At 39.4% G+C, this 25,637-nt stretch overlaps 1 protein-coding gene across 1 annotated transcript in view; it reads right to left on the reverse strand.

Moving 5' to 3' along the window:
• Positions 1–22,287, reverse strand: part of LOC109106551 (collagen alpha-1(XVIII) chain-like) — a 59,864-nt gene extending 37,577 nt beyond the window's left edge. Inside the window, exons 1-2 of the mRNA XM_042751883.1 lie at positions 22,164–22,287; positions 22,013–22,080 (exon numbers count right to left, since the gene is read on the reverse strand). Coding sequence (XP_042607817.1) covers positions 22,013–22,080; positions 22,164–22,180 — 85 coding nt within the window. The 5' untranslated portion in view covers positions 22,181–22,287. The remainder of the gene's footprint in view (positions 1–22,012; positions 22,081–22,163) is intronic.
• Positions 22,288–25,637: the final 3,350 nt, after the last annotated feature.

The following is a 25,637-nucleotide window of genomic DNA, read 5'->3' on the forward strand; positions in this document are numbered from 1 at the left end:
TGTCCATTTAAATGCTAATGAGCTCTGCTGACCCCGCCCCTCTCTTCTGTATGGTGATGAGCCGTTCTCATTAGACTGTAAACTTTAGCCACAATCGTCATGAAACTTGCTAACTAGCACGTTACTAGGATAGGCAATTTGCAAAGAATCATAAAAGAACCTTATACTCACTTCTTCTGTAGGAGAAGCCGGATCACGAATGATTCGCGCGAACATAAACACATTTAGGTATACCAGGGGTCGCATTCCCTTCAGAAACAAACATGATCCACTGCGTCTTCAGTGGCTCAGATGTCAAGAGTAAATGATGACCGCTATGTTCATTATTACATCCAACAACAAAACACCTCAATCTCTTAAGAGTCATTGTTGTCTACATCTGCTCCAGCGGTGAAACAATGGAGGACTGATGACAGTCACTCAGGGCGGAGCTGTGATAAAACACCAGTGTCAATCAACAATCGTGGGAGGGGCCTGGGTCTGTGACGTCACACAGCCAAGAATCTGTGAACGGCTTGATCTGAGAAAGGGGTTATCATTTATCACGATTTTTTTTAAAAAGCACTAGGTGGATTTTTATCATTATAGGGTGGTTGTGTACACACACTGCCAACACACATTTATGTTCAAACAGCAAGTAAAAGTGAATTTTGCATCTGATGACCCCTTTAACATCCTTGTTGATCCTGGAACTACATTCCAATCAACCAGTCAGAACTGAGGGATAACTTTTCAGGAAATCTCAGTTTTAGGCTTACGATCAGAATTAGGGTCTTCTACACCCTTGTTAATCAGCTATCAATTCCCTCTGATTTTAAGAATAAATTATGGGTACGGTTAAGGTTATGGGTAAAGATTGGGCTAAGTCTATATTTTTGGACAGTAATGTTGATCCAGAATCAACAAAAGATGTTGATTCAGGAACGTTTCTTATTTGACAAAATCACAGCCACCCCATAAACCTAACCTAAACTTAACTTTACCTTAACCTAAACTTACCTAACCTAACCTAACCTAACCCTAACCCTAACCTAAACCTAACCTTACCACAAAATAAACCCACCAAACCTAACCCAACCTAACTAACCTAACCTAACCTAACCCTAACTCTAACCCTAACCTAACCTAACCTAATCTAACCTAACCCTAACCCTAACCTTACCTTAACCTAAACCTAAACCTAAACCTAACATTACCTTAACCTAAACTTACCTAACCTAACCCTAACCTAAACCTAACATTACCTTAACTTACCTCAACACCAAACCAAACCTCAAACCAAACCAACCCAAACTAACCCTTAACCTAAGATTTCCTGTAAACTAACAACAAAAATCTGGTTTTTGATTTTGGATTTGGTTAAATCACGAACACCTAACAGAACCACTTTTTGATTTTGGATTTGGTTAAATCACGTTCACTGAACAGAGCCGTTCTAGATCATTCTGAGACACACAGATGAGTGGAAAAGTACACAATTAATAATAGTAATAAGTGGAATGTGTTAATATCTATTAGCATTTCACGTGACAACCTCTTTTGGCAACAGACAGAAAAATTATCTTATTTATTACATTATTTTTCTGAAACAGATATAAATCTATCTATACACATAAATTATTAATATATTTGTTAAAAAATCTATCTATATATTTATTTTATTATTATATTTGGGCTTGGTAAGATCTTTTCATGTTTTGGAAAAGGCCTCTTCTGCTCATCAAGGCTGCATTTATTTGATCAGTGAAATATTATTACAGTGTAAAACAGCTGTTTTCTGTGTGAATATCTGTTAAACTGTAATGTATTTCTGTGATGTGCAGCTGTATTTTCAGCATCATTACTCCAGTCTTCAGTGTCACATGATCTTCTGAAATCATTCTAATATACTGATTTGCTGCTCAAGAAACATTTCTGATCATTATCAGTGTTGAACACATTGCTTGAGCAATCAGAGTTTGAATTCCATCCACAGACTTCACAATGCATGCTTTACAAAACAAAAGACTATTATAAGCACCTGTGTAAAAGTATCTTTCCTTCTCTAGTATTTCTTTACAGTCTCGGTCCTGCTAATAATTCATGGCACAATACAAGTCTTTATAATCACACCATGCATTTTCCTGTTTACATGCTGAGATCCGGCCAGCATTCCACAGTTTTATTAGTGCACACATTTGATCCGGGGCTGTAAAATCTATCCAGGCATCCCTGCAGCTCCTACAGCTTCACTTCAATCGGCTGCTGTTTTCAGAAAAGATCTGATTGTTTCCCCCACAGATGAGAAACTAAAACAGCAGTGTCTGCCAGAACTACTGTACCACAGCAGATCGCTTTAGCTTCATTTACATGTAACCAAATCAGCTAAACACCCAGATCAGACCCATAACAAAACTCAAAAACACACACAGCCTTCATTAAATAGAACGAAAAACAATAACAAACAATCAGCCGCTCTGTTACAGGCCCATCATCTGGAAGGGGTTAGTGCAGCTAATGGATCTTCTGCAAGGAACGTGCTGGAGATCTGGACCATAGGCTCTTTAAAGCGATACTCCGCCCCAAAATTACAATTTTGTCATTAATCACTTACCCCCATGTCGTTCCAAACCCGTAAAAGCTTCGTTCATCTTCGGAACACAATTTATGATATTTTGGATGGAAACCGGGAGGCTTGTGACTGTCCCATAGACTGCAAGTAAATAACAGTGTCAAGCTCCAGGAAAGGTATGAAAGTCGTCGTCGTCGTGTGCAATCTGGGTTATATGAAGCGACGGGAACACTTTTTGTTAGCGAAGAAAACAAGAATAACGACTTTATTCAACAATTCCTTTGTCAACAGTCTCCTCTGTCCGTGTATACACAGCATAATGTCATTTTTTTTATTTTCTTTGCTTATAAAAAGTATTCTCGTCACTACATAACATCACGGTTGAACCACTGATGGCAGATGGACTATTCTGAAGACGACTTTCATACCTTTCCTGGACCTTGACACTGTTATTTACTTGGCAGTCAGGTTTTCACCCAAAATATCTTGAATTGTGTTCCGAAGACGAATGGAGCTTTTAGGGGTTTGGAACGACATGTGGGTAAATGATTAATGACAAAATTTAAATTCTGGCGTGGAGTATCCCTTTAATGGCACACTACAGCAAGGCATGCCATCGTATCATTCACACAACATCTCAATGGCGGAGTGAAGAGTTTATGCTCATATACTAATGACAGTTCAGATCTTGAAGGCAAGGAATCTCCTAATGTTTTCTTTTACATGATCTAACGCAGACCAAAAACCAAATCATGATTCATATCAACCAGTGTGAGTGTTATACACACAATCTGATGCAGCTGAGTAAATAAAACCAATGAGGAGATTGTGAAGTCAGAAACCTGGCGATAATAGGGATGGGCGATATATCGCATGTGATTGTCACGCTCATCTGACAAGCTACGCAATATCGCATTCATTATCGTAGATGAATCGCCTTCAATAATGAACTCGATATTGCGTAGCTTGTCAGTGATCTACGGCTCATTCTATTAAATGCCGCTCCATTTGAAAGCAGGTGATGGTGATTTAGCGGTAATCAGGGAACCGGCTTTACTGACGAAATGCACGTGACAATCACATGTGATATATCACCCAGCTCTAGGTGATAAGAGTTAATGCAGAGACCTAGAGGATGTTCAACCTCAGCGATACCAAATCCAGCTTCAGCTTCAGCAGTTACGCTCCCTAACGAGTCTTATAATTGATTTATATATGATCAGAATGACGCAGTGAGGACACAGCTTCACTCATAAATACACACACCAGTGGTACACCAATGCTGGATTATCCTGAAACGTCGATCCGAGACTATGGCAAGGAGATGCCGACTTAATAAAACCCAGATTCCCATCAAGCTCAGGATCAGGACTCCAACACAGCTTTATACAGCAGTGAGAACAGCTCAGATATCACCCGCTGTTGAGTGGTTGTCAAAAGTGAACAGAGACACCTGATGCAATCATTCAAACAAGACATTATTGTGAGAATTGAGTGTTTGCAAGTGAAATGCATAGGCAGAACCTGATTTGATCTGTCGGTTGTTGACTGGATTGTGAAAAGTGAACGCTGAAGTTCTTATGGGAAGTTGTGGCCTAGTGGTTAGAGAGTTTAACTCCTAACTCTAAGGTTGTGGGTTCAAGTCTCGGGCCGGCAATACCAAGACTGAGGTGCCCTTGAGCAAGGCACCGAACCCCCAACTGCTCCCCGGCCGCCGCAGCATAAATGATACACACTGCTCCGGGTGTGTGTTCACGGTGTGTGTTCACGGTGTGTGTTCACTGCTCCGTGTGTGTGTTCACGGTGTGTGTGTGTTCACTGCTCCGTGTGGTGTGTGAGAGCAAGGGTGTGTGTTCACGGTGTGTGTGTGTTCACGGTGTGTGTGTGTGTGCACGTTGGATGGGTTACATGCAGATCAGTGTTCACTGCTCCGGGTGTGTGTTCACCGTGTGTGTGTGTGTGTGTGTGTGTGTGTGTTCACTGCTCCGGTTCACTGTTAACGTTTTGTGTGTGTTCACTGCTGTGTGTGTGCACTTTGGATGGGTTAAATGCAGAGCACCAATTCTGAGTATGGGTCACCATACTTGGCTGTATGTCACGTCACTGAAGACTGGAGTGGAGGTGAATTGGAATGCAATTTTAATTAATTACACATTGTCTAAATAAATACATTTATTCACTGATAAGTCATTCACACTAAAACCAGTAACATGCATTAAGAAAATAGTGTCAGTATTACTTTCACGCTGAAATATATGATGCATGAATCCCAGAGATCCAGATCTTGTGGTTGATCAGAAAGACGTGAGCGTGACAATGAAACACAGATTCAGAAACAGACTCTGGGCTCACATTGAGAAAATCAGATTCTGAGATATAAACAAATGAAGTCTGTGATTGTAGAAGTACAGCGCGAGCGTGAAGGTCATCGCTGACTGCGCAGCTCCTCATCTGTCTGACCTCATGTTTTTAGTGAGAAGATGAGCAAATGCAGCAGAATGAAGGGATCTCAGTCATCCAAAATTAGGTCTTGAATTTGTCAGATCATGAGGCACAGGGAGGAGTGTTAAACTCAATCTATAGACTCTCCCTTGAGCCTCAGAGGAGGCGACAGGCCTCACTTTCTTCATGAGCTCATACACCAGAACAGCATCAGAGCGACTGCATCTGAGCACCAAAGGCTTAACCAACACTAGAATGTGAACACTAGTAGAATGTGTACAGTGTGAATAATAGTCCACTGAGCACAAGAACATTTGTTGTGGGTAAACTTGGCCAAACTCACACTGTTTCTAATGGGTTTGTCAGCACTGAGCTTTGCTTCAGGACACAGAGAGATGAGCCCAACAATCCCCAGCTCCTGCACTCCCTCCAGACACACCACAGCAAGATCTGCCATCTCCCAGCATTCCCTGCTTCAGCCGCTGTGATCCACACACAAACAGCGGATGTCCTAGAGACGCTTTCACTAGAGACTCAAAGATCATCATACTTCAGCAAATTCTGTGCTTAGCAGCTGCTTTATTTTCTCTTATTTTCAATAAAGGTCATGTTAAAGAATTGTAAACACTGACATTCAAATCAATACGATTTACATTTCTGAAGTGTCTTCTGCTCACCGAGGCTGCATTTATTTGATCAAAAATACAGTAAAAACTGTGAAATATTATTATAGTGCAAAACAGCTGTTTTGTGTGTGATTCTCTGTTAAAATGTAACTTATTTCTGTGATGCGCAGCTGTATTTTCAGCATCATTACTCCAGTCTTCAGTGTCACATGATCTTCAGAAATCATTCTAATATGATGATTTGCTGCTCAAGAAACATTTCTGATTATTATCAGGATACAGAACACAGTTTTGTGGAAACTGCACAATATTTTCAAAAGAACAGCATGTGGAAACTGTGAAATGTCTTTACATTTTATTTTTTTATCCAGGATTCACAACATGAATCAAAAAGTTCAGAACAACAACGAACAGTGCTTGATTTCAGTTAGTCTAGTAGAAAAGTAGCCTTTTTTTTTTTTTTTTTTTTTATTTTTGAATAATAAAAACATACATTTCTTGCCAAAAAACAAATTCTTACTGACCCCCAAATATTGAACATTTTGATCAATTTAATGCATCCTTAGATAAAAGTATACATTTCTTGCCAAAAAACAAATTCTTACTGACCCCCAAATATTGAACAGTTTCATGCTATATTTAATTAAACTTAATGAAAGCTAAATTTACTAAACTATATCTCATTGTAGCCTATTAAAGTGACACGGATCTTTGCTGTCAGTCTTAAAGTCGTATCACACTCACAGATCCTGTAATTTCAGCTGAATCACACACTGCGCTGCAGATTTCAGCATCAAGCTCAAAAACAAACACACACAGCTTTCATTTCTACCAGCAGCACATAAACAAGCAGAGCGGCATGTCTGTGGTTTGATATTTTCCAGCCAGGAGCTGAATGAAGCTCCAGTCAACTTTCACCGAAGCTGGATAATTCGTCACACGTGTTCATTCATCACAGCATATTCATCTCTCGCTTATTAACAGAAAACTGACAGTAAAAGTCATGGCAAATGAAAACCTGACCAGTGATGTCACTCAATACTAGCCTAAAATACTTCACATTCTCAGAAAATGACCACAAAGCAAACACTAACAGTTTGTGTTCTGTGTAAATACACTAAAAAAACACCAATCCCAGCATTCAACGCACAGACAGTAACAAACAGAATCGCTCTGAAAGACTGTTTAGAAGTTCAGTGACTGGAAAACAAAATCATGACATTTCCCTGCACTTTTCTCCTCTGTTCAGAAGCTGTGAAATGAGCAAACCTGGAATCACTATACACCTACCTACCTATTTATTTATTTAAATTAATGTATCTTATTGAATACATTTAATAAATCACAATTTTAAGTACTGTTATATTAAATGATATAAATAAAATATAATATTTTTTAATAAAATATATATATTTTTTCAACCGCTTACACACTTTCATTTTCAAAACTTTGCCTCTTTTTTTTCAAAACTTTACACAGAAATCCAAGAATTGCACACAAAATATAAAATGCCTCACATCTCTTGCAAAATGAAGCACTGCTTTCAAAATATCACAAACACATCTCAAAAGTTGAAACATTTTGCAAACTGTAATTCCTGTTAGATGTGTGTGTGTTACATAGAGAACTGTGTGTTGTGTTTTACAAACAGTGTTTTATTAAATTGAAAACTGAGTCAAAGTCTGATGATTAGTGTAGGTTTTGTAGATTTGGTGTGTGCTTCTGCTGTTTGAGTGTCAGCTTTCAGAAACTGTGAGACAAGGAAAGATTCTGTGTGGAAGCAGTTAAAAAAAGGTAAATAATAATGATTTAACAAACAATTAAAACATTTAATAATTTATAGTAAATTGCAATTCAACGTTATAGCCAATGACAGCATTTTTTTTATTTGATGGCAATAAGCATGAAGCTTTTACCTGGAAGATCATCATTGTCATACTGTCACTTTTTATATTTTCTGATTAAAGTGGCACTGATAACATCACATCAGCTGGCTGGCAGGGCATTGTGGGTGTTATGGGCATTGCTATTAGTTTCTTCTGGCTGGTTGTTTAGTGGTCTGAATCAACAGTGCCAATGGAAATCAATGGAATTTTCTGTCTAGAACCACAAAATGAGACTCAGATTTTTGGAAATATGTGAGCGATTCTTCCCTGCAGACGTGTGCTGTGCTCTGGAATAATCACAGATCCCTCACTGAGAGCCTGGCTGGTGCAGACTGTGCTGTAGCGGAGGAAAGCTGCCAAACACAAACACACCGGTGAGAAACACAGACTGGAAGTAGCACAGGTGTGTCGCATGCACTCAGCAGAGCATCATGGGAACTCACAAACATTCACGCCAGACCTGCTTTTCTCAAAGAGTGAACAAACAGAGTAATAAGTGACAAAATAAGCACTTTATTCAGTGACAGAACGACTACTTCAACACGGACTTCACTTAAAATGCTTCTTATTAATATCGTTTTAACACCATAATATTACAAAACCAATAAAAAAAATACTGTATTTACAAAACAAAACAAAACCAAAATTTTTCCATAACTAACATAAATAAAGACGGTAACTGTGTTTTCATCTTACATTTATGACTTTTTTTCCTGTACGGACATATATAAAGACAGTAATTGTGTTTTTTCATCTTACATTTATGACTTTTTTTCTTGCAAAACAATTCAGTTTTTTTTTTCCTCTTGTAATTCTGAATTCTCATAAATATGACTTTTTCATACAATTCTAAACTGATATTCAGAGTTTAGAGGTCAGAGGCTGTGGGCTTATTGGAAATAAGTGCAGACTTAGGAAAAAGTGATTTTCAAAAGAATTAAACAAATGGCATGCATGGGTTTCTGCAAAGTTAGTGCGAAATGATCATATCAGTCACATTAAAAAAACTCCTTTTGATTAAATAAAAACACAACATAAACTACCTCCTACATCAAACAGATCAATAAACCCCTGACAGACGACATTAAACTGACTCCGTGTGTTTGGTGACAAACATCAGCGACTCTACGGCCGACAGCTGTGTTTAAGCAGCTGAGAGCTCACAAAGTGCTGAGAAATAAGAGCCGTCGTCACACCAAAGCCTTTAAGAGCAAGTGTGAAGCTTTCCAAAGGAACAGAATAATGGAAGGAAAATGGGAAGTGCTTGAGATCTTGTGTAACATTAGTGAAGGAATGACAGCTTTCAGGAACGTTCCTGTCTCTCGTGAAAATTCATTCCAACATGCTTGTGAAAGTATTAAAAAAAGAGTGTTGATAAACTCATCAATACAGTCCTAAAACGCTCTAAAAACTGGCTTGAATCCTAACAACCAAAACTCAAGCAGACGTTTGATATTGCGGTCAAGCGGTCAGTGATGAATGAGACGAGAAGCTTCACTCTTCATGAAGAGTCCTGCAGTCACGTCCTCTCACACACATCTGCCTGCTGTTCCCAAACCACAAACGAGTCACACACACACCACTTATCCCCACGGAGAGAACCAGCAGGATCCCACACACACTTCTGTCTGCGTGATTGTGATTCAGATGATAAAACTCCACAGAAACCACCGGGAGATCCTCGTCCCCTGCTGCAAAGCCAAAATAAACACCGCACACTTCTGCAGGGATGCAGCATATAACGCTACTGTTCTAGACCATCCAGCTATATAAATCTGAACCTCAGGCTCGACAATCCATCTGGAAAGCTTTCTGACAGTCTCTGCTTATATATGACTTACAAGACTTCACAAAACCTCTGGAAAAATACAACTGGAACGTTCACAGGACATTTTTCATTAGCTTTTCATAGGGAAGTTTCTGGCTTTGCATCCAGATTTACAGGAAACAATATAATTTTAAAATGCTGGATCTGCACAGTTTGAGTGTCTTGAAATTAAAAACAACTTAGTTTGCAACTCTCAGCAGCTTAAATCTGGAGTTCATCTGTTTTAGTTCTAGCAGACCACCTGGTTTGACCAGTCCAAAACCCCAAAACTAGCGTCTCAAACCCTGTGAAACCATGTCTCTCTTTAGAAGTGGGGGATTTGCTGAAAGATTTCAAATCATAGTCATGGTAAAGGCTCACTAATCACAGCGAACACTAAACCCAGATCAACTCAAACTATCAACTATCAAACCGAACCCCTGCTGCGGCTCTTCTCTCGTTCCTCAGATTCACTGAATCCTGTAAATGCTCCTCTATCTGCCTATCACACCTTCTTCTCCAAGCTCGCACTGCTAACTTTGTTCCTTTGATACTCTTTAGAGTACACGCTTCGAAAAGCAACACTAAACTTTCACTAAAGTTTTGAGGCACACATTCACTGACTGAAGCTGCCAAAAGGACATACAACATTATTATTATTTAGATTTCACTGATAATTTCCTCTTCTGTAAGCAGCTACAACCGTATGAGTGAATCAGTGGATCAGTGTATCGGTGAATCAGTGGATCAGTGAATCAGTGGATCAGTGGATCGGTGTATCGGTGAATCAGTGGATCGGTGAATCAGTGGATCAGTGGATCGGTGAATCAGTGGATCGGCGAATCAGTTGATCAGTGGATCGGTGGATCAGTGAATCAGTTGATCAGTGAATCAGTGGATCAGTGTATCGGTGAATCAGTGGATCAGTGAATCAGTGGATCAGTGTATCGGTGAATCAGTGGATCAGTGAATCAGTGGATCAGTGAATCGGTGGATCAGTGAATCGGTTGATCAGTTAATCAGTGGATCAGTGGATCAGTGGATCAGTGGATCGGTGGATCAGTGAATCAGTTGATCAGTGAATCGGTGGATCAGTGAATCGGTGGATCCGTGAATCAGTTGATCAGTGAATCGGTGGATCAGTGAATCGGTGGATCAGTGAATCAGTTGATCAGTGAATCAGTGGATCAGTGGATCAGTGAATCAGTGGATCAGTGGATCGGTGGATCAGTGGATTGGTGGATCAGTGAATCAGTTGATCAGTGGATCGGTGGATCAGTGAATCGGTGGATCAGTGAATCAGTTGATCAGTTAATCGGTGGATCAGTGGATCAGTGAATCAGTGGATCAGTGGATCGGTGAATCAGTGGATCAGTGAATCAGTGGATCAGTGGATCAGTGTATCGGTGAATCAGTGGATCAGTGAATCAGTGGATCGGTGAATCAGTGGATCAGTGAATCAGTGGATCAGTGGATCAGTGGATCAGTGGATCGGTGTATCGGTGAATCAGTGGATCAGTGAATCAGTGGATTTGTGAACCTTTTGATCAGTGAATCAGTGGATCAGTTGATCAGTGAATCGGTGGATCCGTGAATCAGTTGATCAGTGAATCGGTGGATCAGTGAATCGGTGGATCAGTGAATCGGTTGATCAGTTAATCGGTGGATGTGTGAATCAGTGGATCAGTGGATCAATGAATCAGTGAATCAGTGGATCAATGAATCAATGGATCGATGAATCAGTGGATTGGTGAATCGGTGAATCAGTGGATCAGTGGATCGGTGGATCGGTGAATCAGTTGATCAGTGAATCAGTGAATCAGTGGATCAGTTGATCAGTGAATCGGTGGATCCGTGAATCAGTTGATCAGTGAATCCAGTGGATCGGTGAATCAGTGGATCAGTGAATCATAGTGAGTGGATCACAGTTAATCGGTGGATCAGTGGAACGGTGAATCAGTGGATCAGTTGATCTGAATCAGTGGATCAGTGGAAATCAGTTGATCAGTGGATCAGTGGATCGGTGAATCAGTGGATCAGTGAATCAGTGGATCAGTGAATCAGTTGATCAGTGAATCAGTGGATCAGTGGATCGGTGGATCGGTGGATCAGTGAATCAGTTGATCAGTGAATCAGTGGATCAGTGAATCGGTGGATCAGTGAATCAGTTGATCAGTGAATCGGTGGATCAGTGAATCAGTTGATCAGTGAATCAGTGGATCAGTTGATCAGTGAATCGGTGGATCAGTGAATCGGTGGATCAGTGAATCAGTTGATCAGTGAATCGGTGGATCAGTGAATCAGTTGATCAGTGAATCGGTGGATCAGTGAATCGGTGGATCATTGAATCAGTTGATCAGTGAATCTGTGAATCAGTGAATCAGTGAATCAGTGAGTTGAACTCAAGAACTAGATTAACCTGATTCATGAACAAATCATTCAGAATGGTTCTGTGGCCTGAATCAACAGATCATCAGACTCAAAAACAATTTGTTCACAAATCAGACATAAATGCTTCTCTTATGAAATCTCAAAAAAGATTCTCACTGGCTTGTTTTTGTTCTGTTCCTCACATAAAACAAGCAAAAAGCTGCACAACCCACTTCATGGTGTGTTTTGGTCATTTCAGAGCTTGACAAACTCAGTTCTAACTGACTGTCATGATATTAAAAGGATCAGCAGGATACCGATCTGCTAAAGAACATGATAAATAACCATTCTTCTACTTATCAAAGTTTTTATCTTACACCACAAAAACAGTGGAACATTTGGCCAAAATAATCAAAGCGCTGAAACCTCGTGAGCTGCCATCACAAACACGAGCCTCACCAGGGATGGATGAGGATATGTGATTAATGAAGCTTCATCTGCTCTGCTCCAGCCAAACGCTTACAGCAAACACTGCTGCTCTCCAGTAGCGCTCTTCTGTGCTTAGCTCAACTGAAAACAAATCCCTGCATTTAATATGCTGTTTTTACATGAAGCCATTCAAGCCCAATACAATTCAGCATATTATCTTGAACTAAAAGAAATCACATTTAGGAAAGGAAATTGCCTTGGCATGAGCATAAATCAGAATCGCTGGAGGTTATTACAGATTGAACATCCAAACAGCTTCAACCAATCAAAGAGTGTTGAGAAAGTGATCTGTCCGTTCATTTTCTCTGGATCACAGAGGCTTTCATTGCTATTTCTCTCAGTCTGAGCTCCTTCAGGAGGCTGGGAACTTTCTGAAGATGCTTTTTGATTTGTCCTCTAGTCCCTTAGTCCTCTCTTTAACTTTTATTGGGCCACAACAGCATGTCGGATCTGAATCAGCAAATTTCCCCTCACAGATCAGCCGGGAACCACTTGAAACGAAGGAGGCCATATGTTTTAGAAACCGCACCATCTGGGCACCCACAACAACTATAAACATTGATGGGGAATTAGACTCAGTATGAGATTTGTCTTTAAAGGGGTCATATGATGTTGCTAAAAAGAACATTATTTTGTGTATTTATTTTAATGAAATTTAAGTTTAAAAAAAAAAAACATTATTTTCCACATACTCTACATTATTGTTTCTCCTCTATGCCCCACCTTCTGAAACGCCTCGATTTTTACAAAGCTCACCATTCTGAAGATCTAGGTGTGCTCTGATTGGCCAGCTATCCAGTGCGTTGTGATTGGCTGAATACCTCAAGCCTGTGACAGAAATGTTACGCCCCTTACTTTACTGTGATGCTGTGTGTGCCGGAGCAACCAGACAAAAACCCATTATAAACAAGGCATTTGTTGCATCCAGTGGGGACATAATTACTGATTATTATGACAATACCGGCAGTTCTCAATTCCAGTCCTCACGCCTCAGCTCTGCATATTTTGCACATCTCTCTGTTAACACACCTGATTCAGATAATCAGCATGTAAGAAAAGAGCTCCGTGCATGAACTGTTTTCTCATTGATATGCTCCCTACACAGTGTTCATTGCTCCCTACTCCCTGAGCAGGGGAAATCTGTTGAAGTTTACCTCACTTCGGGACATTCGTTCATGGATTTGCGCTGCACAACGTCTTCACACACAAACAAGTGTGACATCATATACCTCTGTAAATAAATGCAATTTAAATTCCCGTCTCGCACACTTCAGTGCACTTTGAATGGAACACATACTTTCACTTCGAACTGGAATCATGGCAGAATATCCTGTGATGTCCACTCCGCAGGGCACTTATGTTCGAATAGATCAGGGGTGGCAGAGAGCCACAGCCCTGCAGAGTTCAACTCCAACCCTAATTAAAACTCACCTGCCTGTAGCTTTCTAATTACTCTTCAGACCTTGATTATCTTGTTCAGGTGTGTTTGATTAGGGTTGAAGCAAAACTCTGCAGGGCTGGGGCTCTCCAGCATTTGGGCGGTGTTATGCAAATCTTCCCACTTCGTGACATAGAGATGTGGGGCGTGTTAGAACGAGGGGTTTTTTTTTGGGGGGGGGGGTTGACTCTTAACTTTGATAAAGAGGGTTTGAGACTTTAGGTTTGAGACTTTACAGATCTTCTTCATGCACCAAGAGCTTGTAACACTCCAAAGAGGAAGGAAAAATTAAATCACATCATATAACCCCTTTAATTTTGAAGCTGGAATTAAAATGATAAAAACATTTTTATTTTAAGTCATAAATTATGAGAAAAATACATTTATTTTTCCACTTTAATGTGCAAATTGCTGCTGGTTTTAAAAAAAGCCTCTCAGTTTGGAAACTATGAGCTTATATCATAAATCAAATTGCTGAATTTTGGTTTGGCATTAAGTGTTATATTAATGAATGTAAATATAAAGACCACAGCATCAATATAATCATTACTATTGTGTTTAAAATACACAACCATTCAAAACTTTTGGGTCAGTATGATTTGTTAAACTAGAAATTAATACTTTTATTGTTTAAGGATTTTGAACTTTCTATTCATCTGTGAATCCTGAAAAATAAAATGCATCACAGTTTCCACAAAAATATTGTGAAGCACAACTGTGTTCAACATTGATAATAATCAGAAATGTTTCTTTGAGCAGCAAATCATCATATTAGAATGATTTCTGAAGATCATGTGACACTGAAGACTGGAGTAATGATGCTGAAAATACAGCTGCACATCACAGAAATACATTACACTTTAACAGAGATTCACACAGAAAACAGCCGTTACGCTATAATAATATTTTAAAGTTTGACTATATTTTTGCAAAAATATATGCAGCCTTGGTGAGCAGAACCAACCCCAAAAGTTTTAAAATACACAACATTAATGTCCAACACATCAAGTTCTAAGTTAAAACAGCAGAACAATTCATGTTGATGTCGTCAGCTCATTAAGCGGTTTTCTTCCCCAAGGGTAAATGTAGATTTGGTCTCACAGGACACCATAAAGCTTTGTAAACAATATCATTAACATTGCATTGTGATGTGTTGTTCCACACACATTAAATCCTGGACCATTATGAGCTGACAGGCGTTTCCTCCTGGGGTGTTGGACTCAATCCACCGTCATCATCTCAGCCGAGGAGAGCCTGGACTTTGATTGGGTGACCTGCTAACTCACAGCAGAACCAGCTGAATGCACAGATTTTATGACATTGGCTGGAATGGGCTGTGCCTCATGAGAATGAGATTTTGAAGCTGCTCTTGCAGGACTTTCCTCTGTGTGCAGTGTATATTAGAGCCATGTTTATTAGAGAAACTTGCGTGTTTATTGAGCTGTAGATGGTCTGATCCACACACAGAAATTCACTGTATCTTAAATACCCAAGGAAGCTGCAGTGGTTTTCTCCATTAAACCCTTAACAAGATAAGCCATGATCAGCAGCTCATGCAACTCATATGATTTCAGCGATAGCAACTAGAGGTACTGGAAACATTATCAAAACATTATCAGGCCGCTGATGTCCTGCAGTGAATTACAGTGATCTGAGTGTCTAACAGTTTGTACCTGGTCTCTTCTTGCCCAAGTAACCAGTTCTTGGCCAGAATATGACCTTATGCTTAAAGTCTCTGGCAACAAGAGACTTTAACTTGAGAAGGCAAATTAAATTGAAACAAAGCAGAACTAAATCATTTTCTGAAAGTAATCCAATGAAGGGAACACCCATGATTAAATCTGCAGTTCTGTGGTAATCCACTAAGAATGAAATGTGTCTTCTGAAAATTGGACATGATGTCCAAGTTGTTTTAATCACTGATTCAGTAAGGAAATCAGCTAATAGTGCTAACACATGTCAGATGAACTCAAACGTTTGTGAATCATCTCTGATTGGGCCAGTTTCAACAGAAAGGAGAGATGTTCACGCTGAAAACTATTTTATGTGGTGATGATTTCATGCTCACACTGTGAATCATACAGAAATGTACACTTTTTGGAAAATATGCAAGAATGAATGTCCACAACTAAACCTAACCATCACTGGAACAACATTCCAATCAACCAATCAGAAGTGAGGGATAACTCTTCAGGGAATATCAGTTTTAGTGCTTCTACACCCTTGTTAATCAGCTATCATTACACACTGATTTTAGGAATAAATTATGGGTAGGGTTAGGTTTTGGGGGTAGGGATTGTCTTAAGTCTATATTTTTGGACAGTAATGTTGGTACAGGAACATGTCTTACTTGGCAAAATCATGGCGACCATCAGCAGTTAGAGACCTCAATATTTACCATCAAAAACATTTATACAGGTTATTAAAAGTAATAAGCACTAATTGACACTATCATCAAACATTCCCTGTAATTCATTTTACTTCCGTCATGTAACAGCTGTAGAAATGCTGCTTTTATTGCGTTTTTCTCCAGTGTGATTTGAAGGCTGTATGGATATACATCTGAAGGCAGGAAGGTCATATTCTATCTTTGTTGGCAACATTAAAAACATTTACACCCCTGTTCTAGTCCTCTATTGTCCAGAGTTGACAAGAACTTCCCACTTACTCATTTCAGCCAAACGAAGTGAAAAAAGCACAACTTCCATATGTGAGTTTAACATCACTGCTGATGAATAGCTAATTCACTGATAATAACACTGTTCACAGCAAACCAGCCATGTGCATCTACATACATTCCCACAAAACTCCAAAAACACACATAGACGTATAGAGATCACTGCAGTTTCCAGCAGAAATGAACACCAGTGCCAGTAAAACACCAAGAACTTTTATCCCTGTTTACACAAACTATGATTTCAGTGGCAGATTATTGATCAATAAAGACTTATTTTCAGGTTTACTTGCACTATACAATGTTATGAGCTCAAAACACTTTCACCGGAGTGCATGAATTGTAAATAATATATTTAGATGTTTGCATCACATAAGGAGCTTTATATGTTTGATGTTTCTGATGTAGTAAATGTGCTCATTAGTGCACCCGGTACAGCATTACAGCTGTGAAGTGCTCCGGTACAAATCCGTTCAACAAGAGTGACGATGGGAATGTGTTTTATCTGTTAAGGCCATGGAACCATCCAGTCATGCTTTCCTGTTGTGGTTTGTGTCTCATGGACATTTCATTCGTGTTATTCCTTCTCTCCAGTCAGACTTCCCTGCATGGATGGCTAAAATAATCCTCTGTTTTTCTCTGTTTGAACATTCCTGTTGTGATGACATAATAGGAAAAGGATAGGAACTGTAGGTACGAGTGCAAACACTCTCCGTCAGCCTCTTACTGCTATTTTAACCTTTGCATGCTCTTTGGAAATATGAACACTTAAACATCATCTGTAAGGGAACGGGGAGGATGGTACTGTATATAATATATATGTGTGTTATGAAGTGCTCTTGCTATATCTTCATTGTGAGCGGACAGGACAGAGAGCGGCTCTCGCCTTGTGTGTGTTGATGTTAAGCATACTGGAGATGGCACAGGCCCCTCAAGACGGAGGATTGGATTGCTCATCTGTTATTCCGATTGCAAAGTGACAGAAGATAAACAAGCCTCATTCGACTTCTTGGCCTGTCGGAAACAGTGGCCATGTGCATAACGCAGCTAGATATGGTCATCCTGTTCTGAACGCACAGATTTTCATTGTTTAGAAGACTGGAAAACACATTCTACAACCACAAATCACTCCAGAAACATTCAGGTAGCAACAATTATATTATATTAGAGTACCATAACATAACATTTCTTTCCACCAAAATAAAAGTATGCTTGAATAATTGGAAAAAATTAAATGTTACTATCAAAATTTTACAGTTGTATTTTATATATATGTTATCATGACTATGTACAGCATTATAATTTCAGGAGTGCTTTACACACACACTGATGGATTCAGATTAGAGGATTCACTTCAGACTGTCAGTGTGTACGTGGCCAATATGTTTCAACAAGCAGCTTGCAAACATCATAGAGGATCTGGGTAAATTAAGCTGTAATAAAAGCACATTAAGTGCTGTTTTCACTGACTCTCACATGAGAATCAAACAGCCATTAACATCAGAAGACCCTTCACAATGAGAAAAACTAAACTCTGCGGTTAAAGCATCAGAACCCTCCAAAACAGAATCAAAAACACAAACAACAACTCTCACAACCACCATCCCATCCACAAGTCCATTCACAATTCCTTTCACGCCAATCTCCTTTGGACACTCTAACATTTCCTTTGATGGAGTTTTATCCGTCGCCTAATATTTTCCAGAAATTGGAGGCAGACGTGTCAGAGTGGAGGAAGAAAAAACTTCTCACACTGTCAATCCCAATGTTTTAATATCACGATGTTTGGTGTGCTAATGCTGGAGTGTGTCACAATTCATTCCTGCACTGCAACAACTGCATTATGCAACACACACACACACACACACATCTGACTGGTGTGAAACACACCCAGACAAAAACACTGTTGCAAACAGAGCGCATCAATCTGAGCTATCAATATTCACAGTGTTGGTCTTCACACTGTAAGTCTTGGTACAGTCTGTTCTGTCTGTGATAAATGAAAGAGAAGAGCAGACACGGTGGTCTCTGACCGCTCATATCATTGTTGGATTTAAGCCACTGCAAGGAGGAAGTGCTTTATATACACTTGGATATTGATTAATTGGGAGGAAGAAGACAGCAAGTACACAAACATATAAGGGAATAAACATGTCAGTACATAATAAAGTGTATTGTATATATTCAGATAGCTGATTCTGCTTACAAATGTGATCTCTATCTTCTTCAAATGTCTAAGGAACATTGTAAAGCCAAAGAATAGGAGGAAGTCCTTAAGATGAGCAGCTGAATTACTTTCCGCTCAATTAAAGCACCTGGAGTCCCAAAAGAACCCAAAACTAACATGATTGTACGACTGTCAAACCTCAGCTAGAATTTACACAAGAATATAAACTCTACAGAACAAGAAATAGTGATATTTCATCAGCTCATAATGCTGAGTGACAATTTACAGTGACCACAGAAGTTCATTAACATCACTCACTGAACACCATTAGAAACTAACAAATCAGGTCAGATTATATTATTAGACTGGTTTATTAATCTCAATAACTTTCTGGATACCTCCACTAAACACTCTACAGCTACTAGACTCTTGAAATGAAAATAAATCAACCCCCATTACTGCAAAAAAGCATTCCCAAAATACAAAACACACTAAAAAAAAACTCTCCACACAAACAAAAGTTCACTATCCAACCAAAAATTCTTTATGGCAACCAAAAAAAATTTCCCTACATCGAACCAAAAGAATATAAATATCACAAAGAGGAGAAACTCCTCAACATCTTAAGTGTGTCACATTGTTAGGACTAATCAAGAACGTCTTGATTAATCAGGCTACAACAATATAACAGAATATAAATATCAGAACTGGACATAAAGATATTAAGTTAATAAGCAAGAAGCAGCCCAGCTATCTAGATTTGTGTAGCCAAACATACAGCAATTATTATGAGGCCATGATGTAGAAAACATCTGATCAGGACACCGGGGAATGACCCTGCACATTATAAAAACCCCAACGTCAGGAGCTCGACTGAACGACGTTCCCAATCACAGCACAGTCTGGAGGTCTTCCATCAGGTCCTGGACCAGGCTCTGGCTGGCATGAGACCCACAATCTCAGGTTTGTTTTCTGAGAGTCGTAATGTGGCTCAATATTTCAAAAGTTTGAAGACAATTTTTCAGTAGGATTCATTCCTGTGGTTAATACGAGCTGTCAGCGTCCACATTAGGACCGCTTCTTGAAGGTAAGGAGAAAAGCAACTGTAATACAAACTAAACAAGAACGAACAGAGGAACCAGATCTACAGGAAATCAAAGCCCTGGAGAACCTGCTAAAACTCTGCGAGATTCAGTTTGTGAACACTGAGCCAGTATTGGATCGGTGAAACACAACGTCCTCAACCGAGTGGAAAAAGGTGTTTGAATCCAGGCAGATTTTACATCGAACTGCCACGTTACACAGAAAAACTGAATCTGAAGAAACATAACCTTAAACTACGATCAGCTGAACTGTGTGACCTCGAGCAGTAAAGACCAAAGGTGTTTAAGATGTGAAGGGTGTGCATCAAACAAACATCAGATTTACAAAAGCAGCTGCTCTTCTACAATACATTCAGAAGCATGGTTTCTGTGGAAACAGCTGCGGCTGGAAATATTGTCCCAAATCAGTCATCTGGCTGAGCGCTTGATCATATATTACAGGAGCTCTGGTGAAATCTGAATCTGAAATGAATGTGCGAGGAACATCACACTCTTTCCTCAAACTCAACGCAATAGCTCACCTAAAAACTAAACTAAACCCTCATTTAGGATTTCTGTCCATGCAATGAAAGTCAATGTGCTACAAAACAGATCACTCAGTAGATGAAGCACCCCTGGAAGTTCACGCTCAGAAACTTTTCTCCTGCATTCAGTGTAATGTGTCACATCTCCGAGCAGAGGAACTGCAGTGTTATTGAAGCCCGTTAATAACAGCCAAGCCATTCCTCAAAACATATTAAGTTCATTATTAACATAAAACGAGGTCAAGAATGCGATCCTTTGGCAGGCGTCCCGTTTGGACCGAGTTTGAACAGCTCTGCATTATTTTACAGATGGAACACAATACAGCTTTTGTGGACATGATGTCATCCTTAGGGAAGATTACTCGCGCTCCGCCGCTGGACATAACGTCAGTTTGACCGAGCCGAGTCACTGTGCCAACTATCTGTCATTATGAGGGAAATTGAGGCAAAGAAATGAGGTTCAGTGACCTTGAGCTCCCTCACCAAACTATGAGCCTCACCTGGATACTGCGTATTAAAACTAACTAAAAAAAACCTGTAAAAATAGCAAGTATGGACAGAAATGAATAAATAATGTTGCAGCAAATTCATTGGGTTCTGAACTCACATCACACATCAAACACATAACAAACAACAACAACCACAACCTCAGCTCAGTATGATTCATTCATTCACCTGTCTGTTATGAGCGTTTATGGGTCGCGCATCACCCTGAAGGGTTTTATTTTATAATAATGACAAAAATATCCCCTATTGCACAGCTACTTACAAAATACATCCACATGAAACCTTGATGTGTACATGTAGTCTTAAAGGTACGTGGTCAGTAAAACATAAGATGAGAGGAAAGATCTTCTGCGTTCACTAGCAAAACTTGTGCGAACCCCTGATAAACTCTGCTTGTTTGCAATTATTATTATTATTAGTTTTTGTAAGTAAATGTTTCTCTGAGTAAAGCAATAGTTTTTTTTTTTTTTTTTTTTTAAAGAATGCAAAACTTTTGCAAAGCATTAAAGTAAAAATTTTCCTCCTATTTAATTTTTTTTTCTTCCTCCATGTCCCCTTAGTGGCTCTGTAGACTGGAAATTAATCTTAAATTTAGATCACGTTACAGCTTAATTGAAATCAATGTTAAAATAGTTTGGTGGTTTGTGAAACAGATTACCACAGGAATAAAACAGTTTACTGCAGCTTTGGAACTCTGACTCATTTATGCGAATCGATTCAGTCAAAGTTCACTTCTAAGAATCGGTTCAGAACAGATCACGGTACTGTGACGTCATACGCCGATCATCTCTAACAAGCCTTATGACATCAAGTTCACACGCTCTAAAACAGCGAATAAAGCTGTTTGGAATCACATTTCGCGTTTTTTCCCAATTATGTTTAATTCATATGTGCATTTTGTAAATATATTTTTGTTACAGACATGATTAAAGTTATAAGAGCATTCATTTAGAAATTAAATATAAGTTAATATACAACAGGCTCTCAACCATCTCACAGCTGGAGAAAACGTTTTGCGAGTAATAAAATGTTGTTGTTTATTCAAATCAATTTCTTTTCATTGACAGGAGAAATCTATCTTAGGATCAGCTCATAAACACACCTCCAGCGCATTTCACGTGCTACATTTCTGCTAAACGGTTATTAAAGTAACTTACTTTTCGCTCCATCAGTCACATGTCAAGGTTTCCTCCCAAGTCTCGTATTACTCCTCATAAATACCAAACCCTCAGGACCAAAACAACGCCATGACGCCACGCACGCGTCGATTCTCCTGTAATGAGTCAGTGAGTCGACTCGAGACAGATTCAGCCGCGAACCGATTCATTAAAAAGACTCCCCACCTCTGCATGTTCTGCATCTAATATAAACGTGTAAAGCATAAAAACACGTCTGATATGCTTCTCTAAAACATGTGATGTGCCATACCTGACTCTACGTGCTGGATCCCAGAAGAACAGATGCACACAGTAAGGAAAGTCCAGCACCAGGCTCTGCTGAGGAGAAATTAAGATGAGGTGAGATGTTTGTCAGAAGCAAATGAATGAAATATGGCAGCGCAGGTCAGAAGTCGAGTCACCTCAGCGCTGGCCCCATGTCTCACAGGTCTCCTCGCTCCTCACACTGCTCTTCTCTCCTGATCCAGCAGCTCCACGCGAACAAAGGCAGTCTCAGTTCATCCAGACTCGCTTCAACACTGAAATACGACTCCCACCTCCTCAGCCCTCCACATTCAGATGCAAACCCCTCACGCCTCACCTAGCAAACATCTGCTCTCCTCACATTTAAATGATTCTGCATGAATGCAATGTGAAGTCTGTAACAGCAGACCATGCTAATGAACAAGTAGTTAATTTGTGCATCTATTAGAAGATATATAGATATAATGTGCAGTGGTCCTGAAATGACACAAAAGTGAATGGATGTCATCGTGTTGGTTATTAAAATATTAAACCAAGTGCTACAAATGCTGCAAGAGTTTTTCTCTTTTTCAGTACATGTAAGTTCTTACAGTAAGTTCATTCTGTGTCCCAGCAGAGGGGCCACAGCTGTAATTCATCACATGATCATGACCCACTTACACCTGAGCTCCAAAAATCTGCTGAAATACGTTTTGTCTTAATTCTGAACAGTATGGAGAGACTGGGGCTAGTTGTCACACATGATGTTATCACATGAGTATGAGTATAAAGGCTGAAGACATGTTTTTGCATATGTTACCTTGTTTTTTAATAAACAGATTGTACATTTTGTACTCAAGTCATCTTATGTCTTATCAAGTACATGTTCTACATGGAACACAATACAGTATTTAAGAGTGATGGAATCACTTACTGCTGCATCTCAACACTAAATCATTTACACCGAACAGTTCTGTTAGTCGTATCTCAGCTGCTCTGGGAAACACAGCCGCTCAATCATTCACCATTCAGCACAGACCACAGTCATATCTGCCAGTCCTTCAGAAACCTGGTGATTCTGAGAGACCCTGAGAGAAGAAACCACAGCTGAGATCATGTCTGCATGTTCGTGATATACTTTTAAATGTGTGCTGGACATGCATATGAAACATATGACAGCAGACAGAGCTAGTGATTGTATGCATTCTTTTACTGGATGCTGTACGCTCGTTTAATGTCCATCAGCTGCAATCCTCAGACGTCTCAGAAGAGTAAACACCTGATTTTAGAGGAGTTTGTCACACATCTGAGGTCGTGTTGCTCCAACAGTGAATGTCTCAGAGGATCTGCATTAAATCATTTCTCTTTCAGATTGGAGAATGACAGGGACTTTCCTAAAATTGCTGCCCAATTTTTTAAGGGTGTTACACCATCTACAGCAACAAATAGGAAACATATTTTGTGCTTGTGAATACTGAGATTTGATACATTAAAAAGAGGCAGATTTTTTAAGGATGATGACATTATGCAAGCCAATTTATCAGTAAAAGCCTGGTGACAGCAAATTTCATAAATGTTTTTGCACATTTTCAACTTTCAACTGCCAATAACAAAACAGCACAAAACATGGCGCTGGTGAAACAGCTTCAGTTCAATTCAAGCTTTCAAATGACTTCAGAAGAACTGAACGTTTTACAGTTTTAATTATTATTATTATTGCCGTTTGATAGTCCTTGAAGGAATATTTCACCCAAAATGAATGTGCTCATCCTCAGGCCATCCGAGATGTAGATGAGCTTGTTTCTTCATCAGATTTGGAGAAATGTAGCATTCTATCACTGCAGTGAATGGGTGCCGTCAGAGAGCCTTCACTGCAGGAAGTGTTATTATGGATTATAGACTCTATGTATTTGAGTTAAAAACGTCTTAATGCTGGATGTGTTTCATCTTTTGTCTTCTCCAGATGTTCACTGATGGACTGGAGTGCTGTGTGGATTACTTGTGATGTTTTTATCAGCTGTTTGGACTCTCATTCTGATGGCACCCATTCACTGCAGAGCATCCATTGCTGAGACACTGATGCAGTGCTACAACTACACAAAAAACATTAAGAAACTCAAAAAAAAATAAACATGAAAATAACTCAGGATGAGCACATTTACAACAGAGTTTCATTTTGGGGTGAACTACTCCTTAAACAGTTTGATTATATAAAAAGATCAGCATGAAGATTCCTCAGAATGTCCTCCTTTGTGTTCCACAGAAGAAAGAAAGCCATACAAGTTTGGAACAACAATACAAAGTCAGCGGTTTGTACGAGGTTCCCCTCACATTCATTCCTGAGCCGTCCAGGAGACATGCAGCAGATCTTCAGTGAGTCCTCTTCTGTCATCACGTGTCTGGAATTCACTCCCACAGGCTCTGCGAGGTCAGAAGATAAAAGCAGACAAGAGCCTGATATAGCAGCGTCCTGATAAACCCACACAGACTCGAGGGCTGTACTGCTAACCTGGCGCCGATCGACACTCGACTCGCTCTGTAAGACATCAGATCTGCAACACTGAACATCTGGGATATTCTGCAATTATTGGCACAGTCTGATACAAAAGCAACAAATATGACATTTCAAGGCAGCTCCAGTGATTTTCTCATTAAAGCAAACAGAAAGCATAGAGTTCTGAACCCTGGATCACAATGTCCTTTTCATCAGTGAGGTATGAAGTTAAATTCACGCTCTGGGATTGAGAACGCAGGCAGTATGGAGTTACTGGAGACGTGAGCGCGGCTGGCTGACGGTCAGATTCAGGCGTGAGAATCCTGCTGGACTGCAGTGACTGGACAGACGCTCAGCGGGCCAATAGAGCCGTTCACTTCACGTCCTGGAAAACACTTTTATTTGATGAGCACAATAGAAGCACATATTAGCATACTTTTAAAATAAATCATTAATTATAGAAATAATATGCTTTAAAAGAATATAGTAAAGTTTGAACTGAATGTAGTCTGTATTCTGAGTCTTTATTGCATATTAACCAAATTTAAATGAAGCTGTAGTGTAAATGTATATTAAATGCAGTTAGCTGATCTCTGAGTGTTGAGAGGGCTTGAGAACATCGTTATATGTAATTTCATAATTCTATTGTCTTTGGTTAAAGTGCTGGTGAATGTACTGACAAGGTTTTATGAATGTCATTTCTCTTGATTCTTGTGTGCCGTGTATTTTGTCATTTACTATATTCCAAAAATATTAACTTTAAAGGTAATGTCCATTAACACACTACAGTTAAATAATAATCTAGTACTCTACATGTGCTTTAGTATGTTAGACAACACAACTTTATAGCATGTTAAATGATTATTCAAACAATGGTTTAAATAAATGTTATATCTGACAAATGTCACTCTTCAAAAGTGTCTCTCTTCAAGTCACTTAAGTAGCTTTTATTTCATTCATCTACAAGGACAATTTTTTTAATACTTGTAAGATTTGACATTCACTAAAAGTGCTCATTTAATTCAATTAAGTGCACTTCTTTTTCACAAAGGTACAAATGAAACTATGATGTCCTTAAAGCCAACTGAAGACCAGAACACAACAGTAGCCAATAAAACTGAGCAAATAACTCATTGTGTGCCGTGTGACTGTGACTGTG

The sequence above is a fragment of the Cyprinus carpio genome, chromosome B24 (assembly GCF_018340385.1).
Source record: "Cyprinus carpio isolate SPL01 chromosome B24, ASM1834038v1, whole genome shotgun sequence".
Lineage (NCBI taxonomy): Eukaryota > Metazoa > Chordata > Actinopteri > Cypriniformes > Cyprinidae > Cyprinus > Cyprinus carpio.